A 19149-nucleotide genomic window follows, 5' to 3' on the forward strand; every position below is an offset into this window, starting at 1 on the left:
CTCGACTGTATTTTTGTACAGCCAAGTTTACCCCACCTCTCTAAAATAATGATGGTACCAGATATTATTGCAAAAAATCACTTTGACTTTATGAAATGAAGAATGAACCTTCCTGAGATTATCATTAATGCAACTGAATATTCATCACACCCCTGAATATTATCAGAAATTATCTGCCTGATAAATTGAGACAACTGAATGACAAATACAGAGCCATGTAAAGAATGTATTCATCGTGCACCTATGACTGCTTAATTGTTACTGCTCATTAACCTCAGCTCAAACTAAAGTTTGCAGAGTAGCATAACCCTGTTTGATTGTTTTGGTTTTTTTTCCCATTGAACTTCCCATTGAACTTTTTTGTTCTCTTTATACCAAAATTAGCATTGACTTCAGTTTGAGAGGGATACATTAATTTCCATTAAATACTCATGATAATAAAATGTGTAATTTTGTATGATCTTGCATAGCTAGAAATTACAGCTAGGCAGGTGACACAGGTCTTTGTTCTGCAGATAGATTCTGTTTCATTCTTCTGTCTGAAAAGTGTGCTCAGCCAACTTTTACAGATTTTCGTTTCCACCAAATGGTTAGAAATGATCATCTATTATCCAGTGAAACTACACAACTCATATATTCCTAATACAGAGATTAAAAGTTATCTCTACAGCCTAGGCAAATTATATGCTGCTACGGCAAAAACAAAGGATTTTTGTCACTTTCTAATTTGCAATGAAACATTAATTTGAGAAAACAAGCCACCATACTATACCTCCAACCACTGTTCTAAATTTCTCAGCTTTTTCTTCCCTTAAGCCACATCCACTGTAAATATGCACAAAACAGAGACAGATATGCTCACATTTAGAGCTCCAGATGGGAACTGCTTTCTGCTGTTCTAGTTGTACATTATGGCATCAGAACCAATTAAATTCATTTACTCTCCTGATATATTTGGAAAATAAAATAGTTAATTTTGTAAATGCTGCAAAAAGAGCAATCTTAATGAAGCCTGACTGGTGACTGCTGACAGCAATCATCCATCCTCTCTGTCAGAAAATGTGTTTTGCAAGGGGTTATTTATGTGTACCTCATCATCCAGTACAATACTGTTACTTCATGTTTACATGTTATTTAATCATGTGGTATTTTATGAAAATACTAATCAGTCAAGACAAGTGCATTTATGGGTAGTCAAAATATGACTGAATTCATTCATATTAATGACTAAACAATATATTATCTTTCTGTGTTTACCATGCTGGGCAGAAGCCTGCCATTAAGTCATGAATCCTGTCTAAGAATAAAATTGAAAGAATTCCAGGAGGTTCAATCAACATTTGATCAAACTGTTGCTGTGCTGCTTTCTTTGGTAAACATGCACTCAACTTAGCTAGGCAAAATAACTGAAGAAATAGCTGCAGAAATTGTATGGGTGAAGATTTTGTTACTCTGTCTGATTCAGCACCACTGAATTCAATAAACCCTGCTATGATCTTCTCAGCAAGTATCAGTGCAGCCCCCGAGTTTCTGGAAATTGCATTTTTATGGCTATTCCTAGCTTTCAGCACAATTCCACATGACACAACACAGATGTGACAGGTCCTGCTGCAGCCCCAGAGCACCCAGACTCAAAAGGATCCACAAAACCATATGAAACCACACTAAACCTCAATGACAGAATTAGAGAGCTCAGCAGCACAAAGCAGGACTTGGGCAGTAACACTCAGAAGCCCAAACAAAGCTGTCCCAGTCAGTAAGGAATGCTCCATTTGCTGGGCTACAGCAGTTTGCTCCTGGAGGGATGTGTGCCAGTGCAGATATGACAGAGGTGCACTCAAAAGAGACAAAGAGCCCCACTTATGAAGTTGTTGTTTGGCAGGAAGCTTCTCACTGGCTGCAGGATTGAGGAAAAGTGCTAAAGGTGAGAGCAGGTGAGAAACAGCTCCTGGGATCTGTTCCTGGCTCTGCTATTGCCTTGACAGCTTCTCTTTAAAAGCACACATCAGCTTGTGTACTGCGGAGAAGGGATTCCTTCCTGAGAAGGCTCCTGGGAAATGCTATTAAATAGCACCAATGGAAGTGCCTCTGAGAGTTCAACTCAAGTGATACAGATTTGGGGTAAAAAAACTGAAAGGAGAACAGCAGCTTTTGCAGTTTCCAAAAAAGCCCAGGGTCTGTACTGGGGATCTGCTCAGCCTCTCATAAATTGTGTGAATAGCAGCTCCTGGGATCGAGTGTGGCAGTGCTTGGCAAGTCCATCAGCTGCTCAATTTAGAGTCTGCACATGACAGAAGAGGTGTCCTACTAGTAAAGGTGTTCAGTAGTTCCTGGGTGATGGCAATTCAGACAGCAAGTAAAAGGCAGGAAACAAAGAATAAAAGATCCATTTTCACCTAGAAAGGGAATGCTAAAAATAAGCTGCACTAAGATCTCTGCTATTTACTATACTCTGTACCCAGAAAAGACAAGACAGTTGAAAATGTTATGTGTGAAACTACAGCTGGGTAGTGAAGGCTAGGGGAGAGTGTGAGAGGAGGTTAGACAGTATGGACAGAACTTAAGTTAAATTCTAAATAATCTACAGCTTTGTATTAAACTTTTTTTTGTCCTGGTTTTCAAATGCTGCTTTGATAATAACAGAAACACTTTTTTTTGGACAAGCAGAAGTAGCCTCTGCTGGGACCAATTTTTGACACTGTTGATTTTGTTCACTGAACATAAGTATGAGGAGCAGCTGCTTGAGTTTCTAAGCTGATATGTTGTACTAACCAATTCTTCACAGAAAAGAGATTGACAGCCTGATACACAGGCACTTAAGAGGCTCTATCAATGAGCAGTTATTATCCCTGGTGCTGTCAGCTTCAGCAGTCTCCTCCAAAACTGTTATCAAGTAATCATGGAAACTAAGCTCCAGCTTGCTTGCATGATTATTGATAGAGCACTACATCTCAGCTTTCTGAATTCTTGCCAAGAACGCCAACCAATGAGTAGAGTCTCTCTCATTTTCCTTATGCTCAGAACTGGTGTTTTACCTCTTTCTTCCATTATTTCATTCAGCTGAAAATTTAAGTCAGGTGCACAAAGTGAAGAAAAACAGGAAATCTATTGTTTAATGAAACAGCCTCATCTTAGAGCAGTTTGAAATATTTTCTGAACTTCTTGGTGCCTAACATTCAAAAAACAGTCAAAGGGAAACAGCAGAATAAATGCTAGGTAAAAAAATTACAATTTTGTATGTTTGAAAATGTTTTGGATAAACAATAAAAACCTTCCACAGATCAAAACCAGAATATGAAATTGAGAAAGAAATTCCTGGGTAGTTAATTCCTGAAACAAGCAACTACCATGTTTCTTGATCATAAATCAACCTGCAGCCACAATTCTGCAAGGGAAAAAAATTTAAGGATGAGGATTTATCAGATAATTTTTAGGGCCACAGATTTCTTTTCAGTGGTGGCACCATAGTTAGGTAAATTAAATCTGCAACTTCTGTTCTTTGCTACTTGGCAAGAGCACAGTGGATTTTTTCCAACATATTACTTCATCCATGTCAAAATCCAGGTGCAGGGCTTGTGCTCCAACATCACCACCCAGCACTTTATTAACTCCCTCCATTATTGCCATGTTTCCCCTTGTCCTGTCAATTACTAGTGATGTATTCTTGTTCTAATGTAACCTTGGCTCAGCAGCAAGTGAAAAATGAGAGTGCAAAAAAAAAAAACTCTCTGAAAATATGCAGAGAACACTGAGCTAAATGATTACACTTTAAGGAAAGCCAGTTTTACTCATAAATACTGCTGGATCACTGTGCTCAAAATCTGGGCACTTCAAGTTTGCCAGTGAAACTGTAGCTTCACAAATATGTATTTCTGTGTACTGGCAGTAACAGTTTGCATTTCTGTGAAAAGACTGCTGATGTGAATTTTACTCAGAAAAAATTTACTTGTGATTTTTTTGTGACAGAACTTTAAGAGTCAGTGGCTGAAGACAACTTTCCCTTTTCACTGAGGTGTCATCAAGTGTTGTCAGCCAGCTGTTCTAATGTGGTTGGACTTCTGAGAGGATAGACTACCAGATTAGTACCAGGCACCTACATGGGGGTGGGGTGGAGGTCAGGTGTGCAGTGTTGTGTGCCAAAGAGATTAATGTGTGCTAACATCCCCAATTTTGCTTGTTTCAACTAGCAAAGTATTGGTTCAGTTATCCACCCATAAGCAGTATGAAAATACCAGTGTGAGAGAAACCTTCCCACTCAGAGCAGTATAATCTAACCACAGCCAATAGCAGCACAACTGTCTCTCAAACAGCAAGAAGACAATTTTTAAAGCACTATATTAACATGACACTGGAGTACTATTAATAAAGGTCAACCCATTAGAAGCACTGGATCTCATAAAAACTTCTTCATTGGCCTGCATAAGTGCAAATGTAGCCTAAGCCCTTCAGCAATCTCCATTCCCTCTCTGCCAGTACAGAACAAGAAGTTATTCAATGGGGCTGAGTACCTGAAGGAGAAGGCTGTCCTTTTACTACGCCATTTTTAGTCTTTTCTTCAGAATTCATTACTTCTTTGTAGATGAGTTCTGGAAAAGAGAATTGGGACAGTTACTGACAGAGGCCAGTGCCTGTGATCAGGAACAAAACAACTACCACACCCTGCTGTAGCCCTGAGCTTCCTAAGTGCCCTGCCTTGTCCTCCCAAGTCTGGCAGCTCTACTCACCCTAAGACCTCTCTCTTCCATTCCCCTCCTCTCCTCTCATCCCCTTTTGGAGCTGAATGGAGTCAAATGGGATTCAACCAGAGCAGTGGAACTGTTTGATGCTGCACTGTGTAGAAGAGAAGCTGCACAATATCACAGCACCTTTTACTGTGGCTAAAGTTGAGATGCATTGCCCTGCTGAGCAGTATTCTGTTCTCCTTGGATTTCAGTGAAGCACTGGAAACCACACCTCCTGTGTTAACATTAACCTGTGTAGATAATGATAGCCCTCAGAACATTTTCCATATTTTTTGCTATGTTTTTGCCATTTTGCCACTAAAATACTCCTTCCCATGTAATTCTAAACTGCAATTACCTTTCCATTCCTCGATTGTATGTTCCCTTTCATCCAGCTGTTTATCATATATCTGAGGAGGAGGCTGCAGGAAAGAAACACAGCTGTTTAGTCAATTGTCTGTTATACTGTAAATAATCAGGACTAATTACTTAATTAAAGATAATTTCTCCTCTCCGTCTTTGGAATCCATCCTGTACATGCAAAAACATCTGAAACACATTTGAATATTAAGGGGATTAACTCTTCTGGAAGTCAACTCTTTTTGTAGAAGAAATCAACATACTTCTCTGTTTCCTTTCTTAAAAAGGAGGCATAGCTGCAGTTGAAATAAAACCCAGGTCAACAATGTCATTGTGCTTGTACTGAGCCTAGAAACTCCACACCCAAATTATTTGTACCAGCAGAGAGGTACTGTCAGAATACCAAATAGGGAGAAGCCTGCAAAAAGCATAGCTGGGGGTAAAATTGCTTCTACCAAGTATAAACACTCTTTTTACACCTTCCATGGAAAAACTTGTATTTCTCCCCCAGACAGAAATAAGAGGATAGATTCCCTCACTACTTTAATTCCCAAACACAAGTTGTAGAATCAAAAGGAACAAGTGATCAGATGCACCTGTTCTCAATTCACAAAACCACAGAACCTTTGGCTTATTTATCTTCTAATTTAGTTCAGCTACATCTTAAGCTGGGGTAATTGGCTAATAAGCAACAAGAAAATCAGCAGTAATCATTGCCTACATTAATACACTCTGGAAACAAAGGCATTTTCCAGGGAGAGAGCCCAGAATAACCTCACTCATTACCAAGCTCCTACTTTTCTCTGGAGTCAAACAAGGGAGAGCAACCAAGCTGTCCTTCACAAAATGCAGGATGCCAGAAGCTGCACCTGCACAACATTCTACTGCTCTGCCAGTGCTGACCTTACAGACTTTTTACTTGTGAGCTAACAGAACCCACAGCTATGAGGGAGCCAAGGGTAACAAATATTCAGCAAGACAGTAGCATGAATAAATCCCTGCTCTACAGAGGCAGGGTCTGTAACCACTCTAAAGCCTGTGCAGAGCAGTCAAATGGAGCTCTGCTGAGAGCCTAGGCCAGTGCTTCACACTGGGAGAAGTGAAGCTTTCCCATCCAAATTCCCTGAGTCCTCACCTTTTCATTGACTCAAGACACAGAGATGAGCTGTGAATACCAAAACTATTTTGAGAATTTATTTTCCCACAATTCTCATTAATTCACAGGAGAACCACAAAGCTTAGTGCACTATTATCAACAGATTGTAATCCTTTCCATGCTGACCACCCCTTTTCTGCTAACATTTTTGTTTTGTGGCTTTTTTAAAAAACAATTTCTAAAATTAGAGGGAGGAAGTTTTTAAGGATAATAAAATTAGAGGCTTTTAAAGATAATAAAATTAGATGTTTTTAAATACAATAAAAAAGTATTGTCTCAGCAATGGACCAATCAGAGCAGCTGTCATACCTATGTCCTCCTGGGCACCTGATTTTAGCCTTGGTGCAAAGCTTTGTCTAAAACTGACTTGGCTACTTAAATCAAAACATCTTAGAAAATGACTGAGTTCATAATCATTAACTGTCCATGTGGATGCAGCTGCAGTGCCATAGGTATTCTTATAAATCCTTCATTCTGCACATGCCAAATGAGAGTTACGGAATTTGCTTTTTTTTTTTTTTTGTGTTTAAAAAAAGATTGGATGTGGCACTCAGTGCCATGATTTAGTTGATAAGGTGGTGTTAGGTCATAGGTTGGACTTGATGATCTCCAAGGTCTTTTCCAACCTAGTCGATTCTGCAATTCTATAAGTCACAGAAAAAGTACAGAGTTCAAGTAGCATCAAATCAAGGCAGGGTGTGAATCAATCCTATGGGTGGCAGCATCTAACTTCAGTTTAAAGCAGCCATTTTCTCCCCAAAACAGATTGATTTGCAAGCAGTTGCATTGGCAACAATAACAAAGAATAGAATCTATTTTTGGATGCGGAAGCAAAGCAGGAATTATATTTTTCTTACAGGTATTAAAACAACCCCCCTGTTTTTTCAATGGGTCTTGGCTCTTCCATTTTACAAATTGATTTTCAAAATATTTTTCAATAAATATAACATTCATTGGACATAATAAAAATTTTTTAAAAAACCCCAACAGAAAATACCCACATGGTTCTCCTTCTGAGAAAAAAAAAAAGAAAACCAAACAAACAAATAAGTAAAACCAATGAAAAAACAAACCAAAAAGCAAAATACACAAAAGACAAGGGGGGTTTATGTTGTCAGATGAACAGCAGGAGACTACTGGATTTGTTAAATACCATTCTAATATCCAGAGAGGGGAGGCTTTTCACTAGAGAAAAAACCAAAACATATGTTGAAACCGATGTATTCCCACTTTCCCACAGCAACACAGATTGCTTCGTATGCCACTGCTAGAAAGCAAAGGCAATGAGCTGGAGCTCACACTCCAGCAAATCCTGCCATCTCTGTCCCTGCCTCTGCAGTGCTAGTGCCAGCACAGTGGAGACCTTGGGATGAGCTGTTTTTAGAAAGCTTGGCAGAGCAAGGCCTGAGTCTGCATCTCTTCCCAGAATTGCAGGGTCTGGGGCAGTAGTTGTGGAGCAGCACAATGAGGCAGCGATGGAATTAGCAAGATAATGCAGATAAAAGAGGGACTGGAGGATGCAAAAATTAATGCTGTGAGGTTAAACATATTGTTAAATAGCTTACATCCTTATAACAAGTGAATACAAAAATTCCTTGGTACTTTGCTGCAACCTAAATTGTGTTACTGATACCATTCATATATTTATTTTTGCAGTGCAATCCCAAGTACACCAGCGTGCTTGTCACCAGAGGTCTGGCATCTCTTTATTTACAAAGGGCTTGGGATTTCTCTCTGTATTGCCAAGGGATTCCACAGTGGGCTAGGCATGATCTCAGCTATGGATATGGAAGGAGAGATGACTCTGGGCCCATTTGTTCCTTGGAGTTTGTGCAGAGGCTTTTGGAAAACTCCACACATTATGTGCAGCAAGGAAATTGGAGACGGAGCTACTTCTGAACAGCTGGACCATAAGGATGCCATGCAGCAGGAGTCAAGATTACTGGGCTACACACAGGTGACTGAACAGCTTGAAGATACAACAAGCAAGCTGGAAAAAGATCAAGTTTGGTTCAAAAAAAGAAAAAGAAGAAAAGAAATGTCTCTCTCTTCTCTAACCACTCCTCCTCACTGACATTAACAAAGATTTCTGTAGAAGCTGTGTTCAGCTTCTGTAATCAATCAGCTATGAACAGATAGATGTTGTTGACTAGAGGAAATATCTGTGCTTGTGCACTAAGCAGGGCTGCACACTTCTTTTGTGAGACAACAGATGCACACCATCAATGTCTGAGCAGAAAACCAAGCCACGTAACTGAGTGCTAAAAAATGTGGCAGCTCATTGAAGTCCTTCTATATAACATCTATACATACAGAGCTGAGCAAGAGAAAAGAACAGCAGAAAAGATGCACAACCTGACAGCCTTGCTTATGTCATGTAGTGAAGGTGACACCTTCTTTGAAGTGTGTTTGCCAAGGTCACAGAGCTCTCCAAAGTGCTTCTCCATCATAATGGATACTTAGCACTCACAGGTAAAATAAGAAGTGGGTGATTTGTTTTGTTTTTTTTTTTTTTTTTAATTGTGACAAACTAGTTTTAAAAAATTGTGTTTAACAGCTGGTCATAGATAGTTTATATAGGGCTAAGACAATACAGCAGCAGTTTCTGTCCTAGACCTTAGACTGAGAACCATAAACCAAGTTGTTTTTCATTATTAACACTGGAAACAGCATCACATTAATAGACAGTAAGACACAGATTGGCATGCACAGAAAAATGAATGATAATTCACAACTCAGCCCCCTGTGGATGGTTCTAGATGCAGAAATACGCTGGTGAAATATAAATCCTGTGAAAATAAAACCAGGAATGAGAGCTGTATGAGTTACAGTGAATAAAACCCCATAAAACCTATCAGTGCTGTATAATAGTGTCAAACATAGAGGAATACTTGAAAGGAATATTTTTAACACCTAATGTTTCTGTTTCATAGAAATTTCTCTTCCAATGGATGGCACACATCAGATAATAAACAACAACTGCAGGTACAGGAAAGTTCAAGACAAATTTTGAAACAAGTTAACAGAAACATGACATAATAATCTACAGCAAATTTTGCTGCTAGATTTGTTTCCATGAAATGGAACAAGTTTTCCCAAGCAGAAATCAATATGACATCACACATACATTCAAAAGGTTCCAAAATGGAATCCAATACAACATGAATGGTCTCTTTGAATATATCAATAAGAAAATAAAGAACTTTACTGTGTTAAAGCAATGTGTAGGAATCCATATTGTTCACAATTTGATAGTTTTGGGATAAAACCCAGTGACCTGCAAATAGGCATAAACATTAGGGTAGATATGAAAAATTAAATACCAGATTTGGGATTTATTTGCAAATCATCTCAATGAAGGATGAGAATGTATAGCAGCTCCAAAAAAAAAAAAAAAAAAAAAAAAAAAAAAAAAAAAAGGCAGCTGGGTAATTTAAAACAGTCTCAAGCACAGCATTTTTAGACAGGAAAAAGGAGAAGCTAATATGTCATTAGGGAGATACTGAGATTATCTACAATAAACAGGAGAGTCTGCATGTAGAGGCAAGAGATATTGAAACCTCTTCTTTCCAGAAAACAGAGCAATTGGAGGGAGAATAGGTATCGTGTGTGTCATTTATTCATATAATAGTCCAAATGCTGTTATGTAGATAAATATCCCAACATCAAAGTAATAAACATAATATTTGCTTAAAAGTGGATCTGAGACAGCTGCTGAAAAAAAAAAGAGACTTCCAGGAGAGTCTTGAACTAAAGAATAAACCAGAGAAGTAAGTTCCATAAGTTCCTATTCTGATTTTACAGTAGATTTCCTGCATAGTATTAGTAAATAATACTTTTGCCCTGTGAACTCCTGTTTCCCTACATTTAAATTAGGTGTGAAGATTGATAACAGGTTTCCACATCTGGAAATTCCACACAACCCAAACCATACATTACCTGCACGTTCTCCTGTTTTTTAAAAACACACATTTTAGCTGTCATTGGCTGAATACAGAAATTATCTTAACTATCATGCAATTCAAAATAATTTCAGAACAATGGTGTATGCTCTGGAGAACCTAACACTGTGACTTTCTCATCAGAGATACTGTGGCAAGCTGTGTGTGCTTAAAAGAACCTGGCAAGCTACCTATGTTAGACCTAAGAATTTCCTGTAAATCCAAAATCCACAGGTAAGCTCCAAACCTGTGCAAGGCTGTTTCTAGCTGTGAGTATGATGCTATTTCAGAGCTGTTGAGGGCTTTGGCTGTGTTTGTTTCGTGCAGAAGTTCGGTGGGAGAGCCACAGCACTATTTGAGTAACCTCCTGTGGTTGGTGAATAGCAAGTCCCACATCTAATAACAGCTCATCTTCCTCTCTGGGTCAGAGAACCACACTTGGCATTTAGGGCCACCCAGAAGAGTTTAATGCTGTGACTCATTATTGCATTCCCAGTACTTCCCATTTGTGCACAGTGTTTGCCCATTAGTACAAGACATAATAGTTTTATTGCCCCCACACAGTCTCTGAAAGACCATAAACTTATAACAGACTTATAAAAAGGGACTGCAACTGTCTCACTAGTCTGCTTTTTAACTGGCTAGGGCTGTTTTATCCGTTTCCCTCACATTTATAATGCTGTAAATCTGAGCAGACACAGAGGGTTGTTACCTCCAGGTTAAACTTTGACACCAAATTCTCTTCTTATTCCCTGAGCTGGCTTCAGTACTCTGCACTGTCTACTCCAGCACATGCTGACATTTAACAATGCTGCAACAGCTCACTTCAAAATTCCTGTCACATTAAATGCTTTCAGTTACCTGTGCTCTCATGCTCCTGAATGAAATGGACACTGTACAACAGATGCCTGGCTGCTTTTGATGAAGCCATTTACTGGGGAGAAGGAGGAATCTAACCAGACAGCAGAAGTTACCTAATTCCCCCCTCCCCTGTACTATACTGGCTGAAAATGTCATCTTGTTTAATGTATCCTCTGTATCCTAATTTCTGTTATCCCTACTGTACAGGATTACTGATAGTGGGAGGAATCCTGTCTCATATCACAATATGGGAAGAGAACTTAAAAAAATCCCAAAACATCCCACTACCAAAACTTTACTTACATGATGAAAAACTTCTGTGTAAAAGTGTTTATCAAGTGTTACCAGAAAAAAAGAGTGCAGTGAACATGGGCACATGGAACACACTGCAGGCTTCTAAATCCCAGTGGGGAAACCAGGAAAAACAGTGGGAGGTTAAGCAGTATGCAAGTGACCAAGCACAACACTGTCACTAATTTTTCCATTGCTTTCTTGTCAGGTTCCCTGGCTGCACATTTGCAGGGCACTCTGTGAAAAATCAGGGTTGCTTCACAGAGTCTCATCATGCTGCAAATTCAACATTCACGAGCCACATGGCCATTTTTGGGCTTTGAAATGTCATTCCAATGCTACTTTCTTTGTTCAGTTGTACCCTTCTGTGGTTATAACTTCTGTGGTTTTGTTTAGTATAGTCAAGTTTACAGAGTCAGATTATTAAGTGAATAAGCAAAAGTATCTACCTCAAACAGCTAATTTGTTGGGTGTTTTTAGATGTCTTCTAAATTCCAAGTCCACTATAAATTTGGCAAGATCTAACAAAAATACATGAGATGAGTCGTTTCCCCATTGCTCATGGCATTAGGAAATATTTACTGAATTTGATCCTAACTCTTCTGCAACTGTAACAGGGCAGATAACTCAGTGGAGTACTTGCTGGAGAACTCACAACCCTTCTGAGCAAGAACAGAAAACCACCAATATCCCACAAATATTTTTTTTTTCTCCAGAAAATAATTAGTAAATGACTTATAGCTAACCACTGAAGGTGTGTCAGCATTAACAGATAGATATTTATAACTTAATAAACTGTTCATTTTGAAAAGAAAGTCTTCCAATTTAAGTTTCCCTCTGAAAATGAGAGTGGCAAAATGAAGCCCAATAAAGTACTCCGAAATAACATCCTCTGAAAAAATCTCATGTGCTGGAAATTTGATGGAGGTTTGAACATTCAATTTACTTTTGAAGTTTACTGCACTTTCAAGAACACAGACTGAATTGGAGGATATCACTAAACAACAGTGATTTAATTTTACTAGGTCTTTATTTCCTATGGTGGCTAAATCAGATTTCTGAACCTGTTTTCATACACTTCAAACAAGGCATTGCAGAGCACCTCCCTGAATTTATACCTATACCCACTATACCACACCTTTTATACCATATCACTGAAGTGATGACAGATTGCACTTATCCCTGTTAACACTAGCCTCACCAAGGCTTACAGAGAGGTGTCTAGAGCATGACAGGATTATAAGAAAAAATCCATTTCTGTTTGCACACAGTGTACATGATACTGTACATTGAACCATAGCCCAGGAAAACACAGGAGCCCCTCCTTCATTTTATGGAAAAATTTATGTCCTGCTAAGATTTTTCTGAATTCTGACTTCAGGATTTTTATTTTTTTTTTAGAATCCCCACTATTTTTTTGCTTAATTCTCCTCCTCTCTACATATATCCTTGAACACAGACATAAAAAATGATGTTTGCTCTCTTCCACAGGGAAAGTTTTGGAAAGAAAGAGAGTATCTTTTGCCAGATTGAGTTCTATAGCTGAATAGGTAGGTGAGCTAGTGGATTCAAAATCCTTTCTAGAAGAAAGCAGAAAATGGCTTCATATGCTTGAAGTGTTTTTGTTCCTCCTATCTATTATCAGTGAATGTAATAAAGAGAGATATCCTGTCCCTGCAGATCTCATTTCACATCAATCCCCAGCCCACCGCAGTCCCGGCATTGTTCTTTTCAGCGCGCTCATTGTTGTGCTGCTGTAAAGCAGCGGGAATCCCTGAATGCCATTTGTGCTTGGCATGCTGAAGGGAGGAGTGCTGCCTCACTTACCGCCTCCACCTCTGCTGGGTCGTACCAGACATTAATGTATGGATGCTGTAAGGCTTCATCTACTGATATCCTCTTGGCCGGATCAATGACCAGCATCTTTGATAAGAGGTCCCTGGCTTGGCTGGCTGGAACAAGGGAAGCAGAGAAACACAGAGTTAGTACAAAACAACCTCTGCCTCCAGAGGAGGCTTAGTAGGGGTAGGAAAAGAGCAGTGGCACAACCCTTCGAGAGATTTGTTGTGTATGAATCTCTGCTCCCTTGCCTCCCCATAGCAAGAACTCTTCAGCAATCATTTTTGGTCTGATTCATTAGAAAGGTGCCAAAATCAGGGCTGACACCAGACGCTCCCTAACAAGCTTTAGTGACAGTTTACATATGTGCAGATTCCACACAGAAGCATGAATAATACCCTAAAAAACCCACGCTTGATGTGTCTGTGATTATTAGCAGGATCAGAGTCCAAAAGTTCACATGAAGTCTAAAATCATGGCATTACTAAATCAAAGCCTGAAACTTACAGGCACTCTTAGACTGGCTCAGAAAAACATCTGCACTTCTCTGGATGTTTTAAAGTTTCTCACCTAACCCGCTGTGAGGCATTAAACATTTTAATGAGGCATAGAGATTAGGTTAATCTTAAGGCATCCACTTAGAAGCAATAATTTCAAATCTGTAGCCTTGGGGAATGGAAGTGCTTGGAACGGCTTGAGTCTTGTTTGTCCTGCATAATGAAATGTAAATCAGTGGGGCACATCATCCTGCACTACATATACATACATACATACATATATATATATATATATATATATATATATACACACACACAAACATTGAATTTTACATTGCAGCATTGATTTATTTTACCTGATAATATATTCCATTGTGCCTATCAGGCAAACAATGCCACAACAAAGTCACAAACTCAGCTTTATATTACCCAAATGGATTTTTCCCAGTTGGAGTTTGTAAAAAATATGATACCATCTGAACCCATATGAAAAATTTATAACAACATATATTTCTGCTGTTATTGCTATTATTAACTATGTAGTGATCTAATCTCTTGGATGGTCAAAATTATTTGCTCTGTAAGTGAAAAAGACAATGAAAGGAAAAAAAGTTTCAAAGAGCAGTAAGTGCAAAGATATTATTAGGTATCTCATCATACATGGATGAGTATCTAATTAAACCATTAATATTACATTGTATTTAGGCAGGGCATGGGATGATACAAAGCTGCACAAGTAGGGGTTCCTGAATGCACTGTTTCTTGGTTCGTGGCTATATCTTCAAAACTGGCATTTAGGATGCTCAGTGTATGTACCCAAAAGATAACAGCACTGTTTGACAGTCATTTTTATTCATTAGCTGCATTCAAATGCAGGAAAATTCCATTATTCAGTTGTGTTGTGGTAGGAGTATAAAATTCTGTGTATCCGAAAGCATCTGCCCAGACCTCTCCCCTTACTCCCAGAGCCAGGACAGCAGCTTGGCTATGAAGCAGTTGTTAACTGGAAGAAAATTCTGGGTCATGTAATGACATGCAAATTGCAAACAATTGAAAACCATTAAATGCCAGTGTGGTGAGTGACTCCAAGGACTGGAGTGGTGCAGAGCCAGTGCACAGCACAGGTCTGCAGGGGCTCCGGGGCTGCCTACTAAACACACAATAATCACTCTTTCCCATTGAAGGTCAATGCCCCATTCAAGTGAAAAAAATACTTCAATATATGATTAAAATCATGGCAATTTTTCTTCTACAGGGGGATATCTAATCACACTGTAATTAAGTTAGTTTTCTACTTCACATATCTTAAGTGACCCACAGGATTTTTCAAAAGAAGAAATACACCCCAGAGGATACTAAACTCTGGCTACTTCATTTTGGCTGATGTTGATAATATATTTCTATTTTCTAGTAAAGGCAGAGCTATGAGGCAGGCATTTGGCTGAACTGGTATTTTTCACTTAAAAAACACGAGTGCAAATACTGAGATCTCCCAATGGAAGTTCAATTGTTCCATTGTGTTAAAAGTTCAAGAAGAAGAGTAAAGGAACACCTCAATTCCTTGAGGCAGAGGATCATCACATGGAACACCATGGGAACATTCTCAATGCATCAGTGATTACGTTCCCTTGGCTGCCCAAGCACCAGGATCTCCAAAAGCCATTTGCAAAGCCTGCCTCTCAGCTGAACAAAGCCCATGCAGTCACTGGTCTGCAACTAACTCCATTAAATGGAGTGCAACTAGAGAGAAGAGAAGCTGCATTCCACTGCAGCTGTTGCACGAGAACCACGTCCCTTTGTCACACATACCTTTGAGTTTGTTGTGTTCTGAGTCCGCTGGGAAGAGAGAGTCTGGGAAAAGTTTGGGGAATGTGAGGCCAGCATACTTGGGTCTGTTCTCAACGTAGTTCCGTACTGTTGGCTGCAGCTTCTTCATGAATTCTGGACACGGTGTTCCCAGCTGCTCAATAACTTTATTCCACTGATCAATATCTAAACACCAGTAGTTAAGGGAAACAAAATGCAAACCCCCACGTAGCCTCCTGTCATTTCTGCTTGTGTTCTCTGAGAATTCTCAGAGGTATTTAACTTCCTTCATAACACCTTTACAGTCACTGTCCTTCTCTTCTCACTATTCCTCCAGGTCCAACCGCCTGCAAAGGGAAAAACTCTCTCACACAACTTCAGGACATTGTGCAGTTCTAAAACCATGATCACCACAGAACAACACACAGATTCTTCTCTTTGGGCCAACCCTTGTTACTTTTTTTTTTTTTTTTAAAACTTGAAATCCAGTGACTTGCACTCCCTTTTTTTACATGCAAATAATTGTCACTACATCAGCTTGGAAGAACAACATGTGCACCTGCCTCTCTATTCAATATGTGGAGAGGGAGACCCAGCTGGCTTAAAGAAGCTCTGTACAGGACAAAAAACTTCCTCCACTTATCTGCTTTGCACTTTACTCTCTCCAATAACTTCACTGATGCTAATTTTTCCAATACCAGCCAACCAGCAACTCCTCAAAAACAATTTGTTTGACTTTTTAAGTACACACTGGGACTCATTTTCTATTGACAAATGATGCACAGGTGTAGACAGATGTTTCTCTTTCACTGAGAAAGTGACAGCTACATTGCTAATCTGATATTGGCTAATGGGAAACAGTCTAATGCCTAAAAATAAAGTGTATTACAGGCATTTTGTACTGAGCTTTTTATTTGTTGGGGCGTTGATATTTTAGTTTTCTTGTGCTAACATTTAGGCACCTGATGGGTGTTATGTAGCTCTTTCAGCCACGTTCAGAATAAGACTGACTGCGCCAACAAAAAAGCAAATTATCAGTAGCATCTCTACATCACACTAATTCACAGAGCTAAGAACCTGATGACTACATGGGGAAAAACAAAGGAGGGTTACATGCAGCCGTGGGTACATTGACACTGAGAAATATGATGAAGGGAGTTTTGCTGAGAACACACTGGAAAGAAAAGGCTTTTAAAAGACAAACATTCAAAGCATTTCAGCACAAAGATTTCTTTTTTTAAAAGTATTCTTTTAAGTTATTATTTTCATCAGTATCATAAGTGTGGAGGAGTTTTCCAAATATTAAGATAGATAACAGAAAAAATATAGTCAAGCAAAAACCAGCTCTTGGTTGCTGTAGCAATTTCAGATTTTTAAAAGTATTTTATTTTAGAGAAATGAAAACAGTCTTATCACATATCTTGGAAAGTAAAGACAGACTAAATTTGGATTTACCTGAACTATCTTATTTGAACAAAAAAAAAGTTAATAATTAATTTTAAAATTGCAGGTTTACTAATCAAAAATGTTTAAAGGAATGAAAATCTTTTAAATATACGCTTTAAGGATTCCAAAGCAGTGTTTTAAATGGTTTTATTTTCAGCTGAAAAAGGCTGCTAGAAAGCAGCAGTCTGGAAAGATTTTTCTGAATACCTCTTATTTTTTAAACTAACATGAATATTTATGTAGAAAAGCCCCTCCCACACACACCCCCTGTAGGTTATACGTAGCTTATCTTGTGTTGTCCATGAAAAATATTTTTTTCTCAACAGAAAACTGAGCAATTGCAACAACAGTAAAGTTATCTAAGACTACAGCTGCTCAAAGAGTACCCTGAATATTTCATTAAATATTTCATTAGAAAATAAAGTGGTTTGACATTTTAAACTTATGTTCAGGTCAAGACACCTCAGTGACTGCTAGCTGAACTACTTCAGAAGCAGCTCTCTGAGGAACTTGAGAATACAGAGTGTGTAAATGCTTTGCAGAGAAGAACAGAGAGTACAGAAATGAAGAGGCTGTTAGCTGTGCCAAGAGAAGCTAAATGGGTGAGAGAGCCAAGCTCTAAAATCATCCCTGGAAGCATTACCTGTGCATATTGAGTGAAGTATTTGATAAACAGGGAGGGCCAAACACAGGAACTTGTTTCAAAGAAGGTCACCCCTGTACAGAGCAGGTGAACAATCTCCCAGGCATTTAGTGAAGGCTAAAGGAAAACTGATTTTTGGGATCACAGAATTATGTGGGCACACTGAGAGGGAATATGTAGTAAGATGCCCTAGACATGAGCAATAAGGGAAGAGGGGTACAAGAAGTTCCCATAATAGGGCCTACATTATGGGAACCACCGTCCGTGGTGACGGAGAAGGGAGAAGGAAAATCCACAGACAACAGATCAGCTCCCACTGCTCACATTTCTTCTAAGCTGACAGAAAGGCTCTCAGTAAGAAACAACACACAAGGAGACTACCACCCACAACTAGGACATGTTGAGATGGAGTCACCACTGCAAAAACCAGAGCCAAAGGCAACAGAACAGGCAGAGCCACCATGTCCTGCTCCTTAACTGGACTTGATTTGCAGGATAGCACCGGACCTTTTGCAGCTCTGCTCTTGCCAAGATCCAAAAGGTCAGGCTTTATGTCACAGCAACCTCAGGGACTGGTTTTGAGTAATGAATGATCTGAATTGTGCTTCTTTACTGTATTTTTTTCTGACTTATGTTGTTCGTATACTGCCAAAACCCTTAAATAAAATACATTCATTTGCTCTTTAGATACATTTACATGTACACACACACACACAAACTGACATGATGGAGCACTCAGAACTGCTTTTGACCTGATAACGGCAGTAACAAAACCATGTTAAGTGAAAGCAGATAATGTTTTAGTCAGCTGGACACACACATTTTCTCTCTAGTAATGGTTCTCCCCTTACCTAGACCTTAAAACCACTGGATTATATTCTGAGGTCCAATACATGAAAATGTGCAAGAATGTAATAAAGCTCTTGCAGAATGCTGGTCCAGCTCCATTTCACCGTAATGCCTTATGCAGTCACCACGTGTGATGCATCTGTGATACACTTGGTGATGAGAAGTTGTACTTATTATGGTATGAGATTAAAAACAAGAGTCTTGGAAAAAATCTGAGGTCTACACATGAAAGCAAAGAAACAGCTTTCTCTAGGTGCCAGTCAGCATTAGCTTCAGCAATTCTGCAGGAAACAAATGTTACTACAGGACAGTCCTAATGTGAATCAAAATCTACAGTAGAATCGATTAGAAATTGTAACTATTTATATTATTGAAAAAATGGTACTAAAAGTTAGAGATCACATAACTCTGACAGAAGTTTTCTGGAAAAAAAAAAAAAGGAAAAAGTTCCTTAAAGAACAAGAAAAAAAGAGGACCCTGTTTTTCTCCTTGAAATTAAGCAAATGTTAGACAGACTGACAGTTGGAAAGAATCCTAACCCAAAGCTCTGGAAAATGATGGAATGTCTGCTTAACAGCTATTTGAATCAGTTCAGCTGTCCATTGCCCCAAGCAGGATCAAGGGTAATGTGTCAACCATTCATAGCAGCATCTGTATGATTTAAGACAGAAGAAAGGGATCGAACCTGGATTTATTAGCTTGCCTCTGGCACTAACAATATGGCATTTTGTAGCATTAA

General features: G+C 38.9%; 1 protein-coding gene across 4 annotated transcripts in view; it reads right to left on the bottom strand.

The window, feature by feature from the left end:
- MAPK10 (mitogen-activated protein kinase 10) overlaps positions 1-19149 on the bottom strand; it is a 145591-nt gene that overhangs the window by 8310 nt on the left and 118132 nt on the right. For all 4 annotated transcript variants that reach the window (XM_059844009.1, XM_059844011.1, XM_059844010.1 and 1 more), the window contains 4 exons: positions 15476-15658; positions 13158-13282; positions 5080-5143; positions 4509-4586 (listed from right to left, as the gene is read on the bottom strand). In XM_059844009.1, the coding sequence (XP_059699992.1) occupies positions 4509-4586; positions 5080-5143; positions 13158-13282; positions 15476-15658 (450 nt within the window). The remainder of the gene's footprint in view (positions 1-4508; positions 4587-5079; positions 5144-13157; positions 13283-15475; positions 15659-19149) is intronic.

Source organism: Haemorhous mexicanus, chromosome 4 (genome assembly GCF_027477595.1).
Source record: "Haemorhous mexicanus isolate bHaeMex1 chromosome 4, bHaeMex1.pri, whole genome shotgun sequence".
NCBI lineage: Eukaryota > Metazoa > Chordata > Aves > Passeriformes > Fringillidae > Haemorhous > Haemorhous mexicanus.